Here is a 16696-nt window from a genome sequence, read left to right as displayed (position 1 = left end):
TTCCCAGATTGCCGATTCTCTCCCTTCTTCATATATTTTCTTCTCGAATTCAACACCAAACTCTCTCTCTCTCCACCTCTGTTATTTTGTGAAGTCTCCCGCCAGAGTGATTTTTTTTTAGAGAGAGAGAGAGATTGAATTTGAGTTGATTTGTTTGCTTAAACAGCACTTCGATGGGTTATTTATTTAATAACGATGAGAGTATACTTTTGTGAAAGGTTTTTCCTTAATTTTACTCTTGGAATGGAATACATTTTTCGTTTCGTTCATCCTTCCAAGCAAAGAATGACTTGTTTCTCTCTCTACATCTCTACTCCTACTTCAATTTTTCATTTAATTATTTTATGCAAAAGTAATTAATAATATTGCAGGGTTAATTAATTTCTTTTCTTCTAGTTGTTTTGATGGCCTTGAAGATCAAGTTATCTCACTTTATGTTTTTTCTTTCCAATCAACTTTCAAGCTATGCCAAGAAAATTTATAAGACCATCCACTATAGATGGACACTTTTTGGTAGACAACTTTTTTTTTTTCCATAGCCATTTTCTATTTGTCCACGGCCACAAAAAAAAGTGTCCGCAGCAATAGTGGACACTTTTTGGTGGACAAATTTCACTTTATTTTTTTGGTTGTGTATTTTAATTAAATTACAATTAAAATGATTGGACTAAAAATAATTAGAGAAAAACGGCTAGTGCAATAAAATTAAAATTGAAAACTAAATTTTCGTCGGATTAAAGTGAGGGGAAAATTACAACGAAAATTTGATCTACGGAAAATCACACATGTTCTTCACGCTACGCCGCCTCCCCTACGTGCCCAGACCTCTTCAATCAAATCGACCTGGAGTTGGTCATGTGTTGTGCTCCTGCGTATATCAGCGAAACGTTGGATCAGATATTCATTACTACGTGGTACACCTATCTGTATCGGCGCGGAGGCAATGCCGTGACTTGTACTTGTACCATCTTCCGGCGCTCAACGTTCTGCAGCAAATCCTTCATCTTCTATTATCATATTGTGCAATATGATACATGCTACCATAATATTCGCGACATCATCTTCGTGCCAAACTCGTGCCGGGCAGCGTAGAATGGCCCATCGCGCTTGGAGCACACCAAAAGCTCGCTCAACATCTTTCCTAGCGGCCTCTTGTTTTCGCGCAAAATATTGTCTCTTCGCTCCAGCCGGTTGGCAAAGTGTCTTGAAGAATACGGGCCAACGAGGGTATATTCCATCCGCCAAATAGTATCCCCTGCGATACTGCGTGCCATTTGCTACAAAACTGATCTCTGGTCCCTCTCCCCGGCACTCATCATTGAAGATAGGCGACGACTGCAGAACGTTGATGTCATTGTTCGAACCGCAACACCGAAATACGCATGCCAGATCCGCAAACGGTAGTCAGCAACGGCTTCGAGGATCATCGACGGATGTTTCTGCTTGAAACCGGTAGTGAACTAGCCTTTCCACGCCACCGGGCAGTTTTTCCACTCCCAATGCATGCAATCAATGCTGCCCATCATCCCGGAGAAACTGTGCACCGCACCGTGCATATCTAGCAGTCTCTGGCACTCATCAGGGGTTGGCTTTCGTAGGAACTCCGGACCAAAGACTTCCTTTATGTCCTTACAAAACTGTCGCAGCACATTTAGACTAGTCGTCTCACCCATCTATAGGTATTCGTCGAACATATCAGCCGGTCCGGCATAGGCAAGCTGTGCATTTCTGCAAAGTAGACAGTCCGATCCGGCCAGTGCAATCACTCCGGAGCGTGAAGCACTCGAACCGGTCCGCCAATGTCGTCGCTATATAGGTAAAGAGCGATCGCGACATTCTGAAACGCCGACGAAAAATCTCAGCCGGGTAACGAGGGTCAGCGCTAAAGTAGTCGGCCATAAGCCGCTCAGCCGCTCCGACATGGTCTCGTGGGATTGTCCGACGATGACGAATCTCACGAGGGATCGCCGCCGCCGCCTCCGTCTACACCTCTTGAATCAAAGAATCCCATGCTTGATTCCACAAATCATCCATAATTGAAAAGTTTTTAGAGATAGAAAATTTGGATAGAAAGTGAAATGAGTGTGAAGATGTGTGTGGAGAGAAGATGAAAATGGGAGGAATATTTATAAAAATATCATTACAAATTCGAAATTTAAAAAAAAAAAAAAAAATTTAAACCGGCGACCGCCGCGCTTCTCTCTCCTCCGGCCCGTCCTCGCCGCAATCGCGGCGAATGCCCGTCTGCCCCAGGGGCGGACGTCTCCTCCGCTATAGCCCGCCGCGGCTAAGCCGCAAACGGGGCGGCCGGCGCGCCGCCCCTATAGTGGATGCCCTAATAAATCAATAGAAAAAATTGTTCCTAATTGCATTAGTTTTCCTTATACGCCAACATTTCATGTTCCATGTAATTAGTTTTCCTTATACGCCTGCATTTCATGTTCCATGTAACTAATTGCTCTCTGGTAATGTATGTATCAAGTATCTATCCTAAAGCAATGACTACAATTCACATTGGCTCTAAACAAATAATTATTTCACAATTTTGGTGTAAAATATTATTCCCTTATTATGTTTGATAGCTTATGATCTTCAACTTTACAAATTGGTTTATTTTAGCCCAAAACATGATAAAGCAGTTAAACCTCACTTTTGACTGAATTAAATAATTAAATTGATCATTAACCTTACAATTTTTTTAAAAAAAAATTGATCATCAACATTAGAATTTTGCTTTATTTCAGTTTTTTGTGTTTTTAAAAGTAAAATGGAATGATTGGTTCCACAATCTAGTCCTAATCAGCCATCTATTTGTCAACTTTTCAAATAATTGAATCCATGAAGCAAGCATAATTTACTCCTTTAATTGTTGCTATTTTTTGGTTGGTAACCCACACACTGGAGCACTTGAGACGTATGCACTATGGAGTGTAAATAGAATAAGACACACCAGAATAATATAAACAGATAATATTTGTATCGAAGACTTGAAGGGCTAGAAAATCAAAATTATAATACAAGTGGTCACAGTGCTAATTAAAAGCTTATGAAATCTGTATTAAGTTCTTTTTATGTCAAGATTTATCAATTGTAGAAAGTGATGTGGGGCTGTGGTTGGAATCTTGATAAGTATTGCTTTTGGATTGGTTGAGTATCTAAGCCATTTAGGCAACTTGACAAGAAAGGTATCTCTTTGGTGGGCCAGCCCAGACAGAATCCTTTTCCACACTCTCCAAATGCTTGAAGCAATCGATTTTAGTATTATTTGATCACTATCATGAGTTTAATATGAAACTAATAAAATAAAATAGATAGTTATTGGAATATGACAGAATTTGGTGATCGCTGGAGAAGACGGAGGGGTCATGCACGACGGCTAGAGCAGATTCTATGGTTTTGCGAAACCCTTGTTGGGTATTTGAGAGAACATCACTTTTGAGAGAGAGTTATGAATGAGATTGTATTACTCTCTCCCATCTCATATTACTCGTACTTTTCATTTTAAATCGTAAATTTAGGATCGATATTTTATTAAAATTAAATTAACATTTTAAATATAATGAGATAACATTTAATAAAAAAATACTTAATTAACTCTTATATATTAATTAAATACCATAATTTTTACTTAATTAATACAATCTCTTATTTATAATAGTAACTAGTTATCTGTGCAGTTTGACTCTCTTTTGCATTCCAGAAACAATAACCAACAAAGAAATTGGAATATGAAATTAATAATTGCGTTCGACTTTTACATTAAATAAAAAATAAAATACAGAAATAATAATGTTTCAACGACTAACATAATCTTGGAAATGATCTCGGTGTTGTGCCATTGTGTTTGTAAGCGCTACCTTGTTGGGATGGGGCGAGGTGAGCTGGGCTCGCTTAGCTCAAGCCTAGTGTCTTCCTCACGTCAATCTGGATTGATGGTCTTTTTGCAAAATGACCCGCCGATCTAATATGGCCACGGGTGTGGCAATTGTCCAGCCGTCACGTAAGGCTGATGATAACGGCTTCAATATGTGTGAGGGATCTCCTGGGACGATCAGGCAGAGTAGCCCCACATGAAACATGTTGTGTATTCTGATCCCCTCAAGTAATTCCAGACTTGGCTGTCTTATTTTCTCGAGAATCCAGAAGGGTTAATAAACCGTCTAGCTAATTTTCCCAATTGAGGCCATGCAGAGGAGTGTTGTGGGTTCCAACTTCATCCACACAAGGTCGGTCACCTACGGCAAACTACATGTCGTGGTAGTGACGGATGGCGGTGTCACACAAGCGTTGTTGTGCTTGACTCAGATTGTGGCGCAACTCAGCTAGGAGACTCGTGTGCTCGATGAAAATCTTGACCATGCACGGTGGCATTGAATCCCATGGTTGTCTCAAGACAAAGCCCGTGAATCACGGCCATATAGTACCCGAAGGGGAGATATGAACATTTGGTCAGATGGATTGTCGTAAAGGAGCGCGAGTAATGTTTTCAAACCTCAGTCTAGCCGTCCGATTGGGGATGATAAGTTGTTGTGAAGTACAATTTAGTACTGATACGCTCCGATTTTGTATTGTTTTAAGGCCATTATTTAGTCTGTTTTGAGTATCAAAGTTGCATTACATGTCCATTATTTGCATATTTTATCTATTTTTGGTATTTTGACGTGTTTTGTGAGAAACGTGCAAAAAGAGCCCAAAAAGGACAGTAAAAATGTCGAAATCTGGAAACTGGAGAAGAAGCGCATTTCAACAGTTCGTTGGACCCTACCCAACGGGCCTTGAAACTTGTCCCGAGAGGTCTGAACATTTCCAGCCGTCCGTTGGGCCTGTTCGCACACAACATCGTCAGTTAAATCCCATTTTGCCGGCGTGTTTTAATGTGTAATTAGGACTTACTGTATACCATTCTCTTCGCTTTCGAACGAGCTTCATGTAGGTACCTAAAGAATCTCAATCGAAGTTCTGTGGAGAAAGTTATGGTCATTCCATGAACATCGCGCAGTGCAGTCAACTTGAAGCCAAATCTTTTTCTTAACTTATGAAAATATTAACTTATGAAGTCAAATCTTTTACCTTCTTCAAACCTTTTTCAAAACTATAAATATCTCATAACCTAACTCATAATATTAATCATTGATTGCCTCCATAATTGGGGAGCCTCCAAGGCTCCTCCTTATGTTCACCAACCCTAATTCCTCTATCCTTTTTTTTCTCTACACATAAGATTCCTTCATCTATACCATTTTAGGAGATTAGAGCAAGGCATGAGAAGACTAAAGATTGCACAATAATTCATCCTTGGGTTTTGTTTGTTTTTTCTTTATGTTTTGTACTTTAATTTGTAGTTTTTGTTATTTGTCTATGAGTAGCTAAACTATAAGAATTTAAGGGATTTGTTAGTAACTTTTATTGGTTTATATAATTCAAGTTTTTGGTATCCGTTTTGTTCATGCTTGCTTTATTCTAAGTAGTGAATAATGCTTCATGTTTGAGTGACACATTCTATGATGATATTTTGGCTTGCAAAGTAATCTAGAGAGGATTTGCATGTTAGAAGGACTTAGCTAACACTACAATTAATTTCCTTAAAACGGTACTTTTAATTGAGAGTGAGGACAACTTGAGAGTCTAATCGAGTTTTTTGGAGTTGCTAATATAAGATTGACAGTGTGTAACCTACTGTATGCCGCATGAGCAATACTTATATGACTCGCTTTAATTAAGCATGAATTGTGATAGGGTATCATAACTGTGTTTTTCTGTAAACCATAATTGTGAAAGCTCTATCCTTGGAATTCATTTTTTTGCCTGATTTACTCTGTTTATTTAATTGCTTTGTTCTATTTGCTTTATTTATTTTCTGTCTAGTTAATTAATTCAACCAAAACTCTTGTGTCTCTAGATAGTATATGACGCTTAGTAAATGATGACAGAAGGTTGCAATTATATTCTCTGTGTTCGATATCCCAGTATTGACCTTTAATTATACTATTTCTGCTTTATATATTTGCAAGTAGTTGTAGTACTAAAAAAATAGTGCATCAAGTACTACCACTGAGTCTCAACACATCATTCCAGATAACAATCGAATATATGCGTTTTCCATTCGAACAAATGTCTTCGGAAAACCATGATACTTATGTACCGTATAATTAAATATTATGACGACCTTAGGTGCGTCAAAGTTGGTAGCCAAGGCAGAAAAGTGAGCATACTTATATTTAGTATATTAAATACTACTATTACAAAGTTTAGGGTTGTAATATATGGAAAACTAATTCCTAGTGTTAAACTATCGAACCAACAAATAGTTCATTATTAGATCATTTTAGGAAGAATGAAGTAAAATGACCTGAACTCAGTATAAAATTAACTAAAACAGACTAAAAATAACTAAAAATGTTTAAAAAAACTAAAACAAACTAAAAATAAAAGGTTTGCGGTTCTAACTCTAGAAATTAGTTGAATATTAGTTATAATCCACAAAGTCAATTAAGTGATTTTATATATTTAGTTAAGTGAAATCATGCAATCAGAATAAGAAGGCGATACAATAATCACTCACTCTCTATATAAAACTATAATTGTAATTTATATAGTCGATTATTAGATTTGGCTTTCTCTAGATTATGGAAATCTTTAAATTATTCGAAGACAATGCTATCTACAGACTGGACTGCAGGTGGTTGAACCAAAAGACTTTGGAGCATTGTTAAAATAAATTAGATCGTTTTGCATCGCTAATCCATAAATAGTCATTGCATTGTGAAATTATTAAGGTCAATATAACTGCATGTACTTATAATGTTGCTACACGTGGTTTTGAAGATTCAATTTTAGGTAAGGATATTATCTAACTTAGAACATTTATATTTGTTAATCAATTATATTTTCATTAATTCTGGCATTAATTTGAGGTCGAATTATTCAATGATAGCAACTCAAAAAGACGATTTGATTGAAAGATAAGCATTAGCTTAAGAAAATGAAATGGTACATCGCCATTTACAAGGACGCTTGGCAATTGAAATTTGGATTAATAATTTTAAAAAAAATGTGGATTAGAATTTATCATGTAAAGTGAATTAACGTCTTGACTTTGACTTGACAACATATTAAAGCATCCACAATTATATTATTGATAAATGAAGTATTTCACTTCATTTTTCTTATTTATATATGAGTAACTTTTAATTATATGTATTCTGTCTAAATTCATTAATTTGTAGTAGTATATATAATAAAAAAACACGAATTTCATTAAATTTTTAATAAAAAATTAACTTAAACGATTTTCAATTTTTCACTGAAATCATTTAAAATCGGAGGTATATTTCATTTGCTTCCTCATCCTTCCTTGCAAGACATGTCTTTGCATAAGGAACTGTGATACAAATTCCATTCCATTATTCAGTCTTCTTGTTTGTTTTTCTCATTTCCTCCGTCATTTTCTTTATTTCATATGTTGACACTACTTATAGTTAGCATCTTCCCATGCATCTAGTGCTTAGTCATATTTTGTACAATCGAACTAATTTTCTCGACTCCACGCAAACTAATAGGGAATAGAAAAGGGGTGAAGGAATCAATTATCCAATAGAATAAGTTTAATTTTAGTTTGAGAGATAAATGAGATATCTCAATCTGAAATAATTGAGTACAAGTTAATAACCAGCACCATAGTATCAGAAGTGATAAATTATTACATCAATTGTTCTAACAACGAAAGCAAATAAAAAACAGTCACACAACGCCATGTATAGGGACATGCACTGTTGAGAATCCATATTACACATTTCTCAACACCTCCTCAGCCATAATAAGAATAGAGAAGAAAATAAGACAGTGTATGATTCTGCATAAAGTAGTCTTAACTATGGAGTAACTATAAATATATCTACTTTGCAAAGCAAGCTGAGATATAAATTTTGAGAGATTTAGGACATTGGACTTTGGTAAATGAATAAACTATAGTACTTTGAGAAAAACTTAGAAGTAGTTACCATAAATCCTTGATATGCCCTAGATCGCATTATAACATGCCTTGGACCCAATTTGTTGAATGAAGCAAAGTATTTTGTGTTTATATGTGTATGAATGTGATAGATTTTACTAGAGTGGTAAGGGAATGATTAGATAATGAATCATGGACTGTATCATGATGCTATAACTGTAATTTCCTCATAAATCACTAAGATAGTGAACACTTAGCCAAGTGACTTTCTAATGTCAATTATACAAACATATTGACAAGAGAACACCGAGATGACTTTTGATTTTGTAAATACACTAGAGAACTATAAGGCAGATCATTCAATTTTATTTTCTATAGTAAGACAGCCTTTGTGGCGGTTCATTGAAAAGATTATAGTTGGATATATAAGTGGTCGTTTGAGTATAAGTGGGAGATATGTTGGGCCAGTAGGCAACCAGTATACTCAAAAGCATAATTTGAATATAAGTGGGAAATATTTCATGTGATTCTAAAATCATTCAACAAATATATACTTATACATCAATTATAATTAAATATATAAAATCTTATAAATAGTTCAGTCTGTAAATATAATTATTTTTTATTATATAATATTTAATGAAAAAATTAAAGATACATGAGAAATTAAAAAAGTGCATGAATAAATGGAAAACTTTTTTGCACATCTCAACCCAGTCCAGTTCACTTACTAAGTGTGCGTGGAGTCATCTGACTTGGAATTTTTAGAAAGAAATCTAGTCTGCTTTGTGCTGGACAAGGGCCAGGCCCAAACTGTATAGCCCATTCGATAACTCTGAGATATTTTTTCCCAAGTCTTTAATTGGTAGTATCTGGCAGCTTAAACATGTCCCACATTGGATTCGAACAAATCCAGTGTCGATTCGAGATTCGACGACAGCCAGACATTCCATTTATTCATAACACTAATTTAAATAACAATTATCATATCCAACCACATTTTATTACATTTTGTTTCCCCATAAATCCGGGCTTATCACACTGCAATTACTACTGAATTACTTGTTCTACACTTTTCTAAATATTCGATCTAATTTAACTTAAAACATAATACATATTTTACATAATGCAAAAAAAAAAAAGATGAAAAAACTATTTTATATATTAATTTTATAAATTAAATTAGTAAAGACGGATGCATTTAATAGGAATGAGAAAGAGATAATAACAATCCAGTCCAGCTGCAGCCAATGTGTATCCACATACATTTTTCGATTCTCATTGTGTTTAATTTTGGCAAATAAAACAAAGAGTGAGAAAATCGAGTTTTTACTCTATAAAATTGTATATACATCACCTAACTTAGTGACTATTCCCTCTAAACTAGTTTGAAATATCCAAAAAGTTGGAGAAGCTGATATTTTTTCTCCCTGAGAATCTGTATGCTCTACCAAAAGAAATTCTATTTGTCACTATTCATATATGGTTCTTATAGATTTGAAGTGTCAAGCTTCTGAATTTGAATAGAATTGATTTACATCTTTCTGTTTTCAACACGTTTGTTTGGAGATGATTATTAGATAACCTTGATATTGTTTCGTTTCTTGTGCAAGTCATGGGTTCAACAGAGGTTCGAGATTTGATAGAAGCTGTATCAGGCGTTCATTTCTCCGGTTTTCGCTTAGGTGAAACAGGTCAAAGTGTTTCAGAAGTTGAGCAACACATTGCTGCATCTAAAAATGACAAGCAGCCTTTTGTCATAGGTACTCGGAACGTCTTCATCTCCACCTATGATCACCAAATAGAAGTAGCCTATCGTTATATTTGGTCGTGCTGAAAAGATATAGGAGATGAAATAAGTCTATGTAGTTGTGGTTTGCATTCGGGGCTAATTAGAACTAGTAAGTCTTTTTTAATTACTATCTGTCGATCGTTTTAAACTTCAGGAGTTGGTGGAGGTGCATCATCTGGCAAGACTACCGTTTGTGATATGATTATCGAACAGCTTCATGATCAGCGCGTCGTACTTGTTAACCAGGTACATCTATTTCTCTATGAGAGCCTTAACATAATCAACACCATTGCCTTGGTTGCTTTTGAAGTAGAGAATCAAGAGCCTCGCTGATAGACTGCGTTCGCAGGATTCCTTCTATCACAATTTGACACCCGAAGAACTTACAAGAGTCAATGAGTACAATTTTGATCATCCTGGTGAGTAATGCTTTCTTTAAATATCTCATATTTTTCTATTCAAGTTTTATTACTATAACTCATTCAATTTGTGTGTTTGTTCAGATGCATTCGATACAGAGCTGCTATTGTGCGTGTTGAAGAAACTAAAACGCGGTTACGCAGTAGACATTCCAAAATATGATTTCAGGAGTTATAAAAACGATGTTTTCCCTGCCCGAAGAGTACGATCCTTTGTGTTCTGCTTCGTATTTCATAGTGTTTCTTTATTCTAATATGTCCACTTCTATTAGGTGAATCCCTCAGATGTAATAATTTTAGGAGGCATACTCGTCTTTCATGATCCTCGTGTCCGTGATTTGATGAACATGAAGATATTCGTTGATGCAGGTTCTCTTCCTTGTCCTTTGCCAATATTTTCTGCACTTAGGTTGGTTTTGATAACATAAACTCTTCAATGCAGATGCTGATGTTCGTCTCGCGAGGAGAATAAGGCGTGATACAGTAGAAAAGGGTAGAGACGTCGGGATGGTTCTTGATCAGGTAGCATAGCAGGGAACTCATTGCTTATTTCTATGAATTTGTATTTCTACTAACTATCAATGTTTCATGTAAAATTGCAGTATGCAAGATTTGTGAAGCCTGCATTTGAGGATTTTATTCTTCCTACAAAAAAGTTCGCTGACATTATTATTCCTCGCGGAGGAGACAATCCCGTTGCCATCGACCTAATTGTCCAACATCTACGGACTAAACTTGGCCAGCACGATCTTTGCAAAATATACCCCAACTTAGTTGTCATTCAATCAACATTTCAGGTATCATTCCCATCTTGTTCTTTTCTGTACACTAAGCCTATATATAATTCTTCACTTGATATTTATGACTTGCAAGATACGCGGAATGCACACGATCATACGTGATTCTAAAACATCAACGCATGATTTTATCTTCTATTCTGACCGCCTTATCCGCTTGGTATGTGTATCTCTGGTCTGGGATTGCCTACAGCTGTTTTTTGTATTGGTGAGTTGTTCATTACATGGAACATGTTTCGTTAGGTTGTCGAACATGGTCTCGGGCATCTCCCGTTTGCAGAAAAGCAGGTCACTACTCCAACCGGTGAGCCACTCTTTTCCACTATCCACAATCTGCTGCTCTAGGGATTTTTGTAGTTGTCAAAGTTCTGCCTTTGCTTGTTAGCTTGTTATACATATTGATCAAGCATGTCGAAAAATGATATGTAAATTATTGAAACTTCTAAAGTTTGGTAATGCAGGATCAGTGTACATTGGAGTAGACTTCTGCAAAAGATTATGTGGTGTGTCTATTATCAGAAGGTAAAAATATCCCTTCTCGTGTCAATTCTTTGTTGTTTTAGTTTTTGAAACGATTCCGAACTTTTAAGTGGCGAGAGCATGGAGAACGCCTTACGAGCATGCTGCAAAGGAATCAAAATTGGCAAAATCCTTATTCACAAAGGAGGTGACAATGTTCAACAGGTTTGTTTGGCAACACGTCTGCTCCTAAATGCACGTGATCGATGTCATTTGGAATCGTGTTTTTTCTGTTTTTTGGTGCAGCTGATCTATGAGAAACTGCCAACAGACATCTCAGATAGACATGTCTTGTTACTGGATCCCATTTTGGGCACAGGTGGGAGTCTTGTATTCATGAACTTGTAATGGAGAGAGAGGTCGAAAACATTTCTAACGCGTTTGTGATCTTCGATTTCAGGCAATTCAGCCGTTGAAGCTATTTCCCTACTTATAAAGAAGGGTGTCTCGGAGGCCAACATCATATTCCTTAATCTCATTTCAGTAAGCTGGAAATTTCAGCTAAGCAAGTACGTTTGCCTTTATTTATAACGACATTGTGTGCAGGCGCCTCAAGGAGTGCACACGGTGTGCAGATGCTTCCCTAGAGTAAAGATCGTGACGTCTGAGATTGAAATGGGAGTGAACGAGGGTTACCGCGTCATCCCTGGTATGGGCGAGTTTGGTGATCGATATTTTGGCACCGATGAAGATTGGAACCCGAACACTAAGTGAGGAGGAGGAGGAGGAGGAGTCCATTCATTTTTTCAAAGCACAAATATTTTTGTTGTTGAAGTACATTTTTATGATCAAGTGTTGTCTCCATGTGCTGATTTTGTGGAGCGATGATGAGATGATAAAACCATTTTTATGTTTGCTAGTCATAACAAGGGAGATGGCATGTTCAATTTTTATCTTTTCACTATACTTTTTTCTTCGTTAACATTTGTATATTATGCTGCAGTCAGTACAACTTAAAAGTAACGTTTTCATATGAACTTTCTTTTTTTGTAATTATTCATCCTCTAATTTTGACTAAGAATAATGTGTGGAACAACATCGGCGTGATTACTTAAATGGCTATCCTTAGATAATTTATTGCAGTTGAATATAAATCTAAGTTGGAATCTATAATGAGACTACGAACACAAGAAAAAACAATTTGATGAACTCTCCCCTCTACTCTACTCTCAGTCTCCAATCGGAAACTATGTCAATCCCCACTAAAATTCCCATTTCTTCCCTCTTTCATCGCTCCGCCGCTCCATTCTTCAACCCCACAAAAATCCCCACTCCACCTCACCGATTCTTCTTCTCCAAGACCATCACCAAAAGAATTTCCTCTAACCAACCCCTCCTCTCCTCCCCTCCTTCCTCTTCCTCCCTGCAACGCGTCGAGGAGCTGCCGCCCAAGCTCCAAGAAATCGTCAAACTGTTCCAGGCCGTTCAGGAACCCAAAGCCAAGTACGAACAGCTGCTATTCTACGGCAGAAATCTCAACACCCTCGATTCCAAGTACAAAACGCCCGAAAACAAGGTCCAAGGCTGCGTGTCTCAGGTTTGGGTCAGAGCCTATTTCGACGAGGATAAAAATGTCATCTTTGAAGCGGATTCCGATTCCATGCTCACGAAAGGGCTCGCAGCTTTGCTCGTCCAAGGCCTCTCGGGCCGGCCCGTCGAGGAGATTGTTAGGGTTTCGCCCGATTTCGCGACCCTTCTGGGGTTGCAGCAGAGCTTAACCCCATCTCGGAATAATGGATTCTTGAACATGTTGAAATTGATGCAGAAGAAGGCCTTGCAATTGTATGTTGAAGCCGAGAGAGGTGCAAGCCCTAGCTCTGGTGTCTCAGGAATTGGGGATTCTACAATTAGCGATGGTGGAGCGGGGGAAAGTGAAATTGGTGGAGATTTGAGGGAGGATTTGGGGGGTAATAGCGAGTTGGGTAGTAGGGGAAGGAGGATTGAGGAGATTTTGAAGAAGGAGCTAAGGCCAACTGCAATACATGTTGAGGATATATCTTATCAGCATGCCGGCCATGCCGGGGTGGCCGGTAGCGATGGAGAGACGCATTTCAATGTGGAGGTGATTTCTGAGGAGTTTGAAGGGAAGAGTTTGGTTAAAAGGCATAGAATGGTTTACAGCTTGTTGCAAGATGAGTTGCAGAGTGGACTACATGCCTTGTCTATCGTTGCCAAGACGCCATCTGAAGCTGCAGCTCAGTAATGAAGATGATCACATATAGTTTGATTATAGTTTTTAATGCCACAAAATAATGGAATTATATGCATAATGCAGAGTTTCATATTGGATGGATATAACTTGTATTGCCTATTCATTGTCACTTATCAGTTATCCAATTCTTGAGTTACTTCAACAGTGTTATTTTCTATTTGTCTCTATTGCTTGACCTTTGTGCTTGTTGCATGATATTCGAGATATTTAGTTTTGCATCTGTTTATTTAAGGGCACATGAGGAATCAAGCTGTACTGAGCAAATGAGCATGATAGATGTCTTTCAGATCCGCAAAGGTCTTCGTCCATGACTTGGTACGCTACATTCTCATAAATTTTAAATCGTCTTTTTGTATATAAACACAAACTTGTTTTTGCTTTCATATTTCTGTCGTTCTGTTCGTTGCTTATTTGTGACGGTGAAGTTGGGAAGCTGAAAATATCCCAAAAGGTAGCATATAATCTTTCCCATGCTCTTTGGTTCAAGGACGGGGTTCCTTGTAGTCATCTCAAGATATGTGAATTTCTGAGACAGCTATTTGTAGATTGACTAACAGTGGTTTTGATAATTCGTGGGATTATAAAAACTTCCATTTGGTGTTTGCATTCTAAGATAGATTAAAATGTTTTACACAGTCCTTAACTAAGAGCATTTTACTTCTGCCAATTTTAGTCTAACATAAATTGTCTAGCCTTGTTATTCTTGTTGGATTTCTGGATTTGGTTTCAAGGGGGAGATGATGAAACAAATGCTTTACTGCCTTACTGGGTCCTTAATATGTTTGTGAGAGCGAGGCACCAGAAATGCTTCTACTCGTTTGTTTGTATTTTTCTTTTGAAGCATAGATTGGTTTAGTTTAAAACAATTCTTTTACATATGTATTTTGGGTAACTCAAAAAAGTTGATGCATTTGTTGGACTAGTACATATTGTTGATGTTGTCAGCAACAGGATCAACAGTTTGTTAAATAATAGCACAGCTTGTACTAGATGGAAGTTTGGGCATAGAAAGCTAATGAGATTTATAGTTACTTTTGGGATTTTTTATGCAATATCAAGTGCTACCACCCAAATCTTACCGTGTAGGACTGCTCGAGATCGTCGTCTTTCTTATCTTTTGCGTTTTTCTTCCTTATATCCCATTGGACGGCTTCTTCTCGACTTCAAGGTCATACCCCCTATCCACGCCTTAGGTCAGAACAGTGGGAGACGGCCCACCCCATGTCGTTTGTAGAATACTAGTTAAAGGTTTGCTTTGTGAGCTTTGGGAGGGCATGCTCTTTGCAACTTGTCCATTTATCGAAGCAAGCCACAAACCTCCTCCCAAGTAATAACGTACTTGAAAGACTTGTTCAACTTTTGATGGATGGTTATTGTATCTCGGAAAATAATTGTCACGCTTGAGTCGTTCCTCCGCTATTTCTCCAACTTGTTATAGATGACGCAAAAATTTTGAATTTCGAAGCATACTATATGTGCACAGTGAGGCGCCTTCCCGACGTACTATATTGTAGTACTAGAAAGCAACTCAGTCCCAAAAATGCTCTGCTTTTTGCTGGTTGCTGAAGACGGGATCTCCACTCGCATCGACATAAGCTTTGAATATTCTCTTCTGTTCCTAGGGATCTACCGTGCTCGTACACCCCTTACGGGATCTCCACTTCGTTGGACAGTGGATACCGTCCAAACATTGGGCAAGGATGTTGTATAGTGCATACACCTTGGGCAGACCATGGAGTAGAAGATCCAAATTATATTTGATTGGTCAATACAGATAGAATGAATAAGTCTAAAATTAGAAAGAAAACAAACGAAAAGCACAATATAGGTTAATAATAAATCAATATGAAAAACATACAATTTAAATTATAAAGTGATATTCACACTTAATATCATCACCTCCTAACCCAAAATTGTGACCAGAAAAGTATCATCTCTTCTTTTAAATAAATGAAAAGAAATTTTCGAACCTGAGACCATGTCTCGGACATTAATCACTCTACCACTAAGCCAACTCACTCACACTGAGAAAGTATCATCTCTTTGTTGTGCAGTGGCGCGTGATGAGTGCGCCATTGGGTGGGCTCGTCATCTCTATCACGCAGCTCCCGTGCAATGCATAAGAATAATGCACCACTCCCACCTCAAACTTCACTCTAAAATTCGCCTTGATATCGTACACAACTCTATTCCTCTGCTCCTGCTTCTGCAGCCGGATCGCAAGATTCGGCTGCAGATACACCAGGCTCGACAGCAGATGAACTTGTATCAGCCGCACTTCCCCCGCCCTCTGCCTGAAAGGCTCCACAACCTTGCTCGCAATCAAACTGCCCGAGAAGTAGAGCTCGATGTTGAGGTACTCGAACTTGACTCCCAGTTTCCGGTTAGGGTTCGTGAAGTTTGCAAGGAATGTGATGTCTCCGTTGAGAAACTGTGGGGAGTCGAAGTAGATCACGCTGAGGGTCGCTGCAGGGATGTCCAAGACCGGGCTCCGCGGCTTGATCCCCACGAAGATGATGAGCGTGGCGATGCCGAAGAAGATGAGGAGGAGGCTGAAGACGAGGCACAGGACTGCCCCAAGCCACACCATCGGATTAGTCCTGCTCCTCGGCCGCAGGCGGATCGGTTGCTTTGGAATATGGTCATGGTTTCTTGCTTGTTTTGGTAAGACAATGTGGTTGGCTGGTGTGTATGGTGGAGGTGGTGGAAGAGGAAGAGGAAGAGGAGGATCCATTTAATGTTTGGAGAAATTTTGTATCTTACTCTGTATATATGTGAATGGATGATTAGATGAAAGTGGGAGAGGATTAAGGAAAAGTGGAGGTGAAGAAAGAAGCTTTTGGGGATTGATAGTGGGGGGCCAAGAGAGTGCTTTAATAAAAGGTAAAGGAGCTGATCCAAAATCCATGAATTTGAATAATGGTCTGCTTTACTAAGCAAGAAGACAGGAAAAGGAAATGTTTATAAGTTAAGAGGTTTGACCTGTCAGAAAGAAATTAGATTAAT

General features: G+C 37.9%; 3 protein-coding genes across 6 annotated transcripts; 2 read left to right on the top strand and 1 right to left on the bottom strand.

Annotated features, from left to right (window-relative positions):
* The first annotated feature begins 9295 nt into the window (after window positions 1–9295).
* LOC125199551 (uridine kinase-like protein 3) lies at window positions 9296–12379 on the top strand. Of its 3 annotated transcripts, none has more exons than XM_048097536.1 (14): window positions 9296–9391; window positions 9565–9714; window positions 9898–9989; window positions 10093–10162; window positions 10247–10365; window positions 10435–10531; window positions 10605–10684; window positions 10765–10959; window positions 11036–11119; window positions 11203–11263; window positions 11421–11481; window positions 11550–11797; window positions 11879–11961; window positions 12025–12379. In XM_048097536.1, exons 2-14 carry the CDS (start codon window positions 9567–9569, stop codon window positions 12190–12192), a joined length of 1506 nt encoding a protein of 501 aa, XP_047953493.1. In that variant the 5' UTR covers window positions 9296–9391; window positions 9565–9566; the 3' UTR covers window positions 12193–12379. The 3 variants fall into 3 exon arrangements, with proteins under 3 accessions (XP_047953493.1, XP_047953492.1, XP_047953494.1); XM_048097537.1 differs by having other exon boundaries at window positions 9330–9714; window positions 11550–11643; window positions 11725–11797; XM_048097535.1 differs by having other exon boundaries at window positions 9329–9714.
* A 193-nt stretch (window positions 12380–12572) lies between these two features.
* LOC125199552 (sufE-like protein 1, chloroplastic/mitochondrial) lies at window positions 12573–13832 on the top strand. The gene has a single exon (XM_048097538.1). It carries the CDS (start codon window positions 12623–12625, stop codon window positions 13679–13681), a length of 1059 nt encoding a protein of 352 aa, XP_047953495.1. The 5' UTR covers window positions 12573–12622; the 3' UTR covers window positions 13682–13832.
* A 733-nt stretch (window positions 13833–14565) lies between these two features.
* LOC125199553 lies at window positions 14566–16483 on the bottom strand. Of its 2 annotated transcripts, XR_007172600.1 has the most exons (2): window positions 15661–16483; window positions 14566–15410 (listed from the first exon to the last, which is right to left on the bottom strand). XR_007172600.1 is itself a non-coding variant. In XM_048097539.1 (1 exon), exon 1 carries the CDS (start codon window positions 16422–16424, stop codon window positions 15726–15728), a length of 699 nt encoding a protein of 232 aa, XP_047953496.1. In that variant the 5' UTR covers window positions 16425–16483; the 3' UTR covers window positions 15506–15725. The 2 variants fall into 2 exon arrangements, 1 of the variants encoding a protein (XP_047953496.1); XM_048097539.1 differs by lacking the exon at window positions 14566–15410 and having other exon boundaries at window positions 15506–16483.
* Between the last annotated feature and the right edge of the window lie 213 nt (window positions 16484–16696).

The sequence above is a fragment of the Salvia hispanica genome, unplaced genomic scaffold (assembly GCF_023119035.1).
Source record: "Salvia hispanica cultivar TCC Black 2014 unplaced genomic scaffold, UniMelb_Shisp_WGS_1.0 HiC_scaffold_554, whole genome shotgun sequence".
NCBI classification, from domain to species: domain Eukaryota; kingdom Viridiplantae; phylum Streptophyta; class Magnoliopsida; order Lamiales; family Lamiaceae; genus Salvia; species Salvia hispanica.
This window is presented reverse-complemented; position numbering and strand designations above follow the sequence as displayed.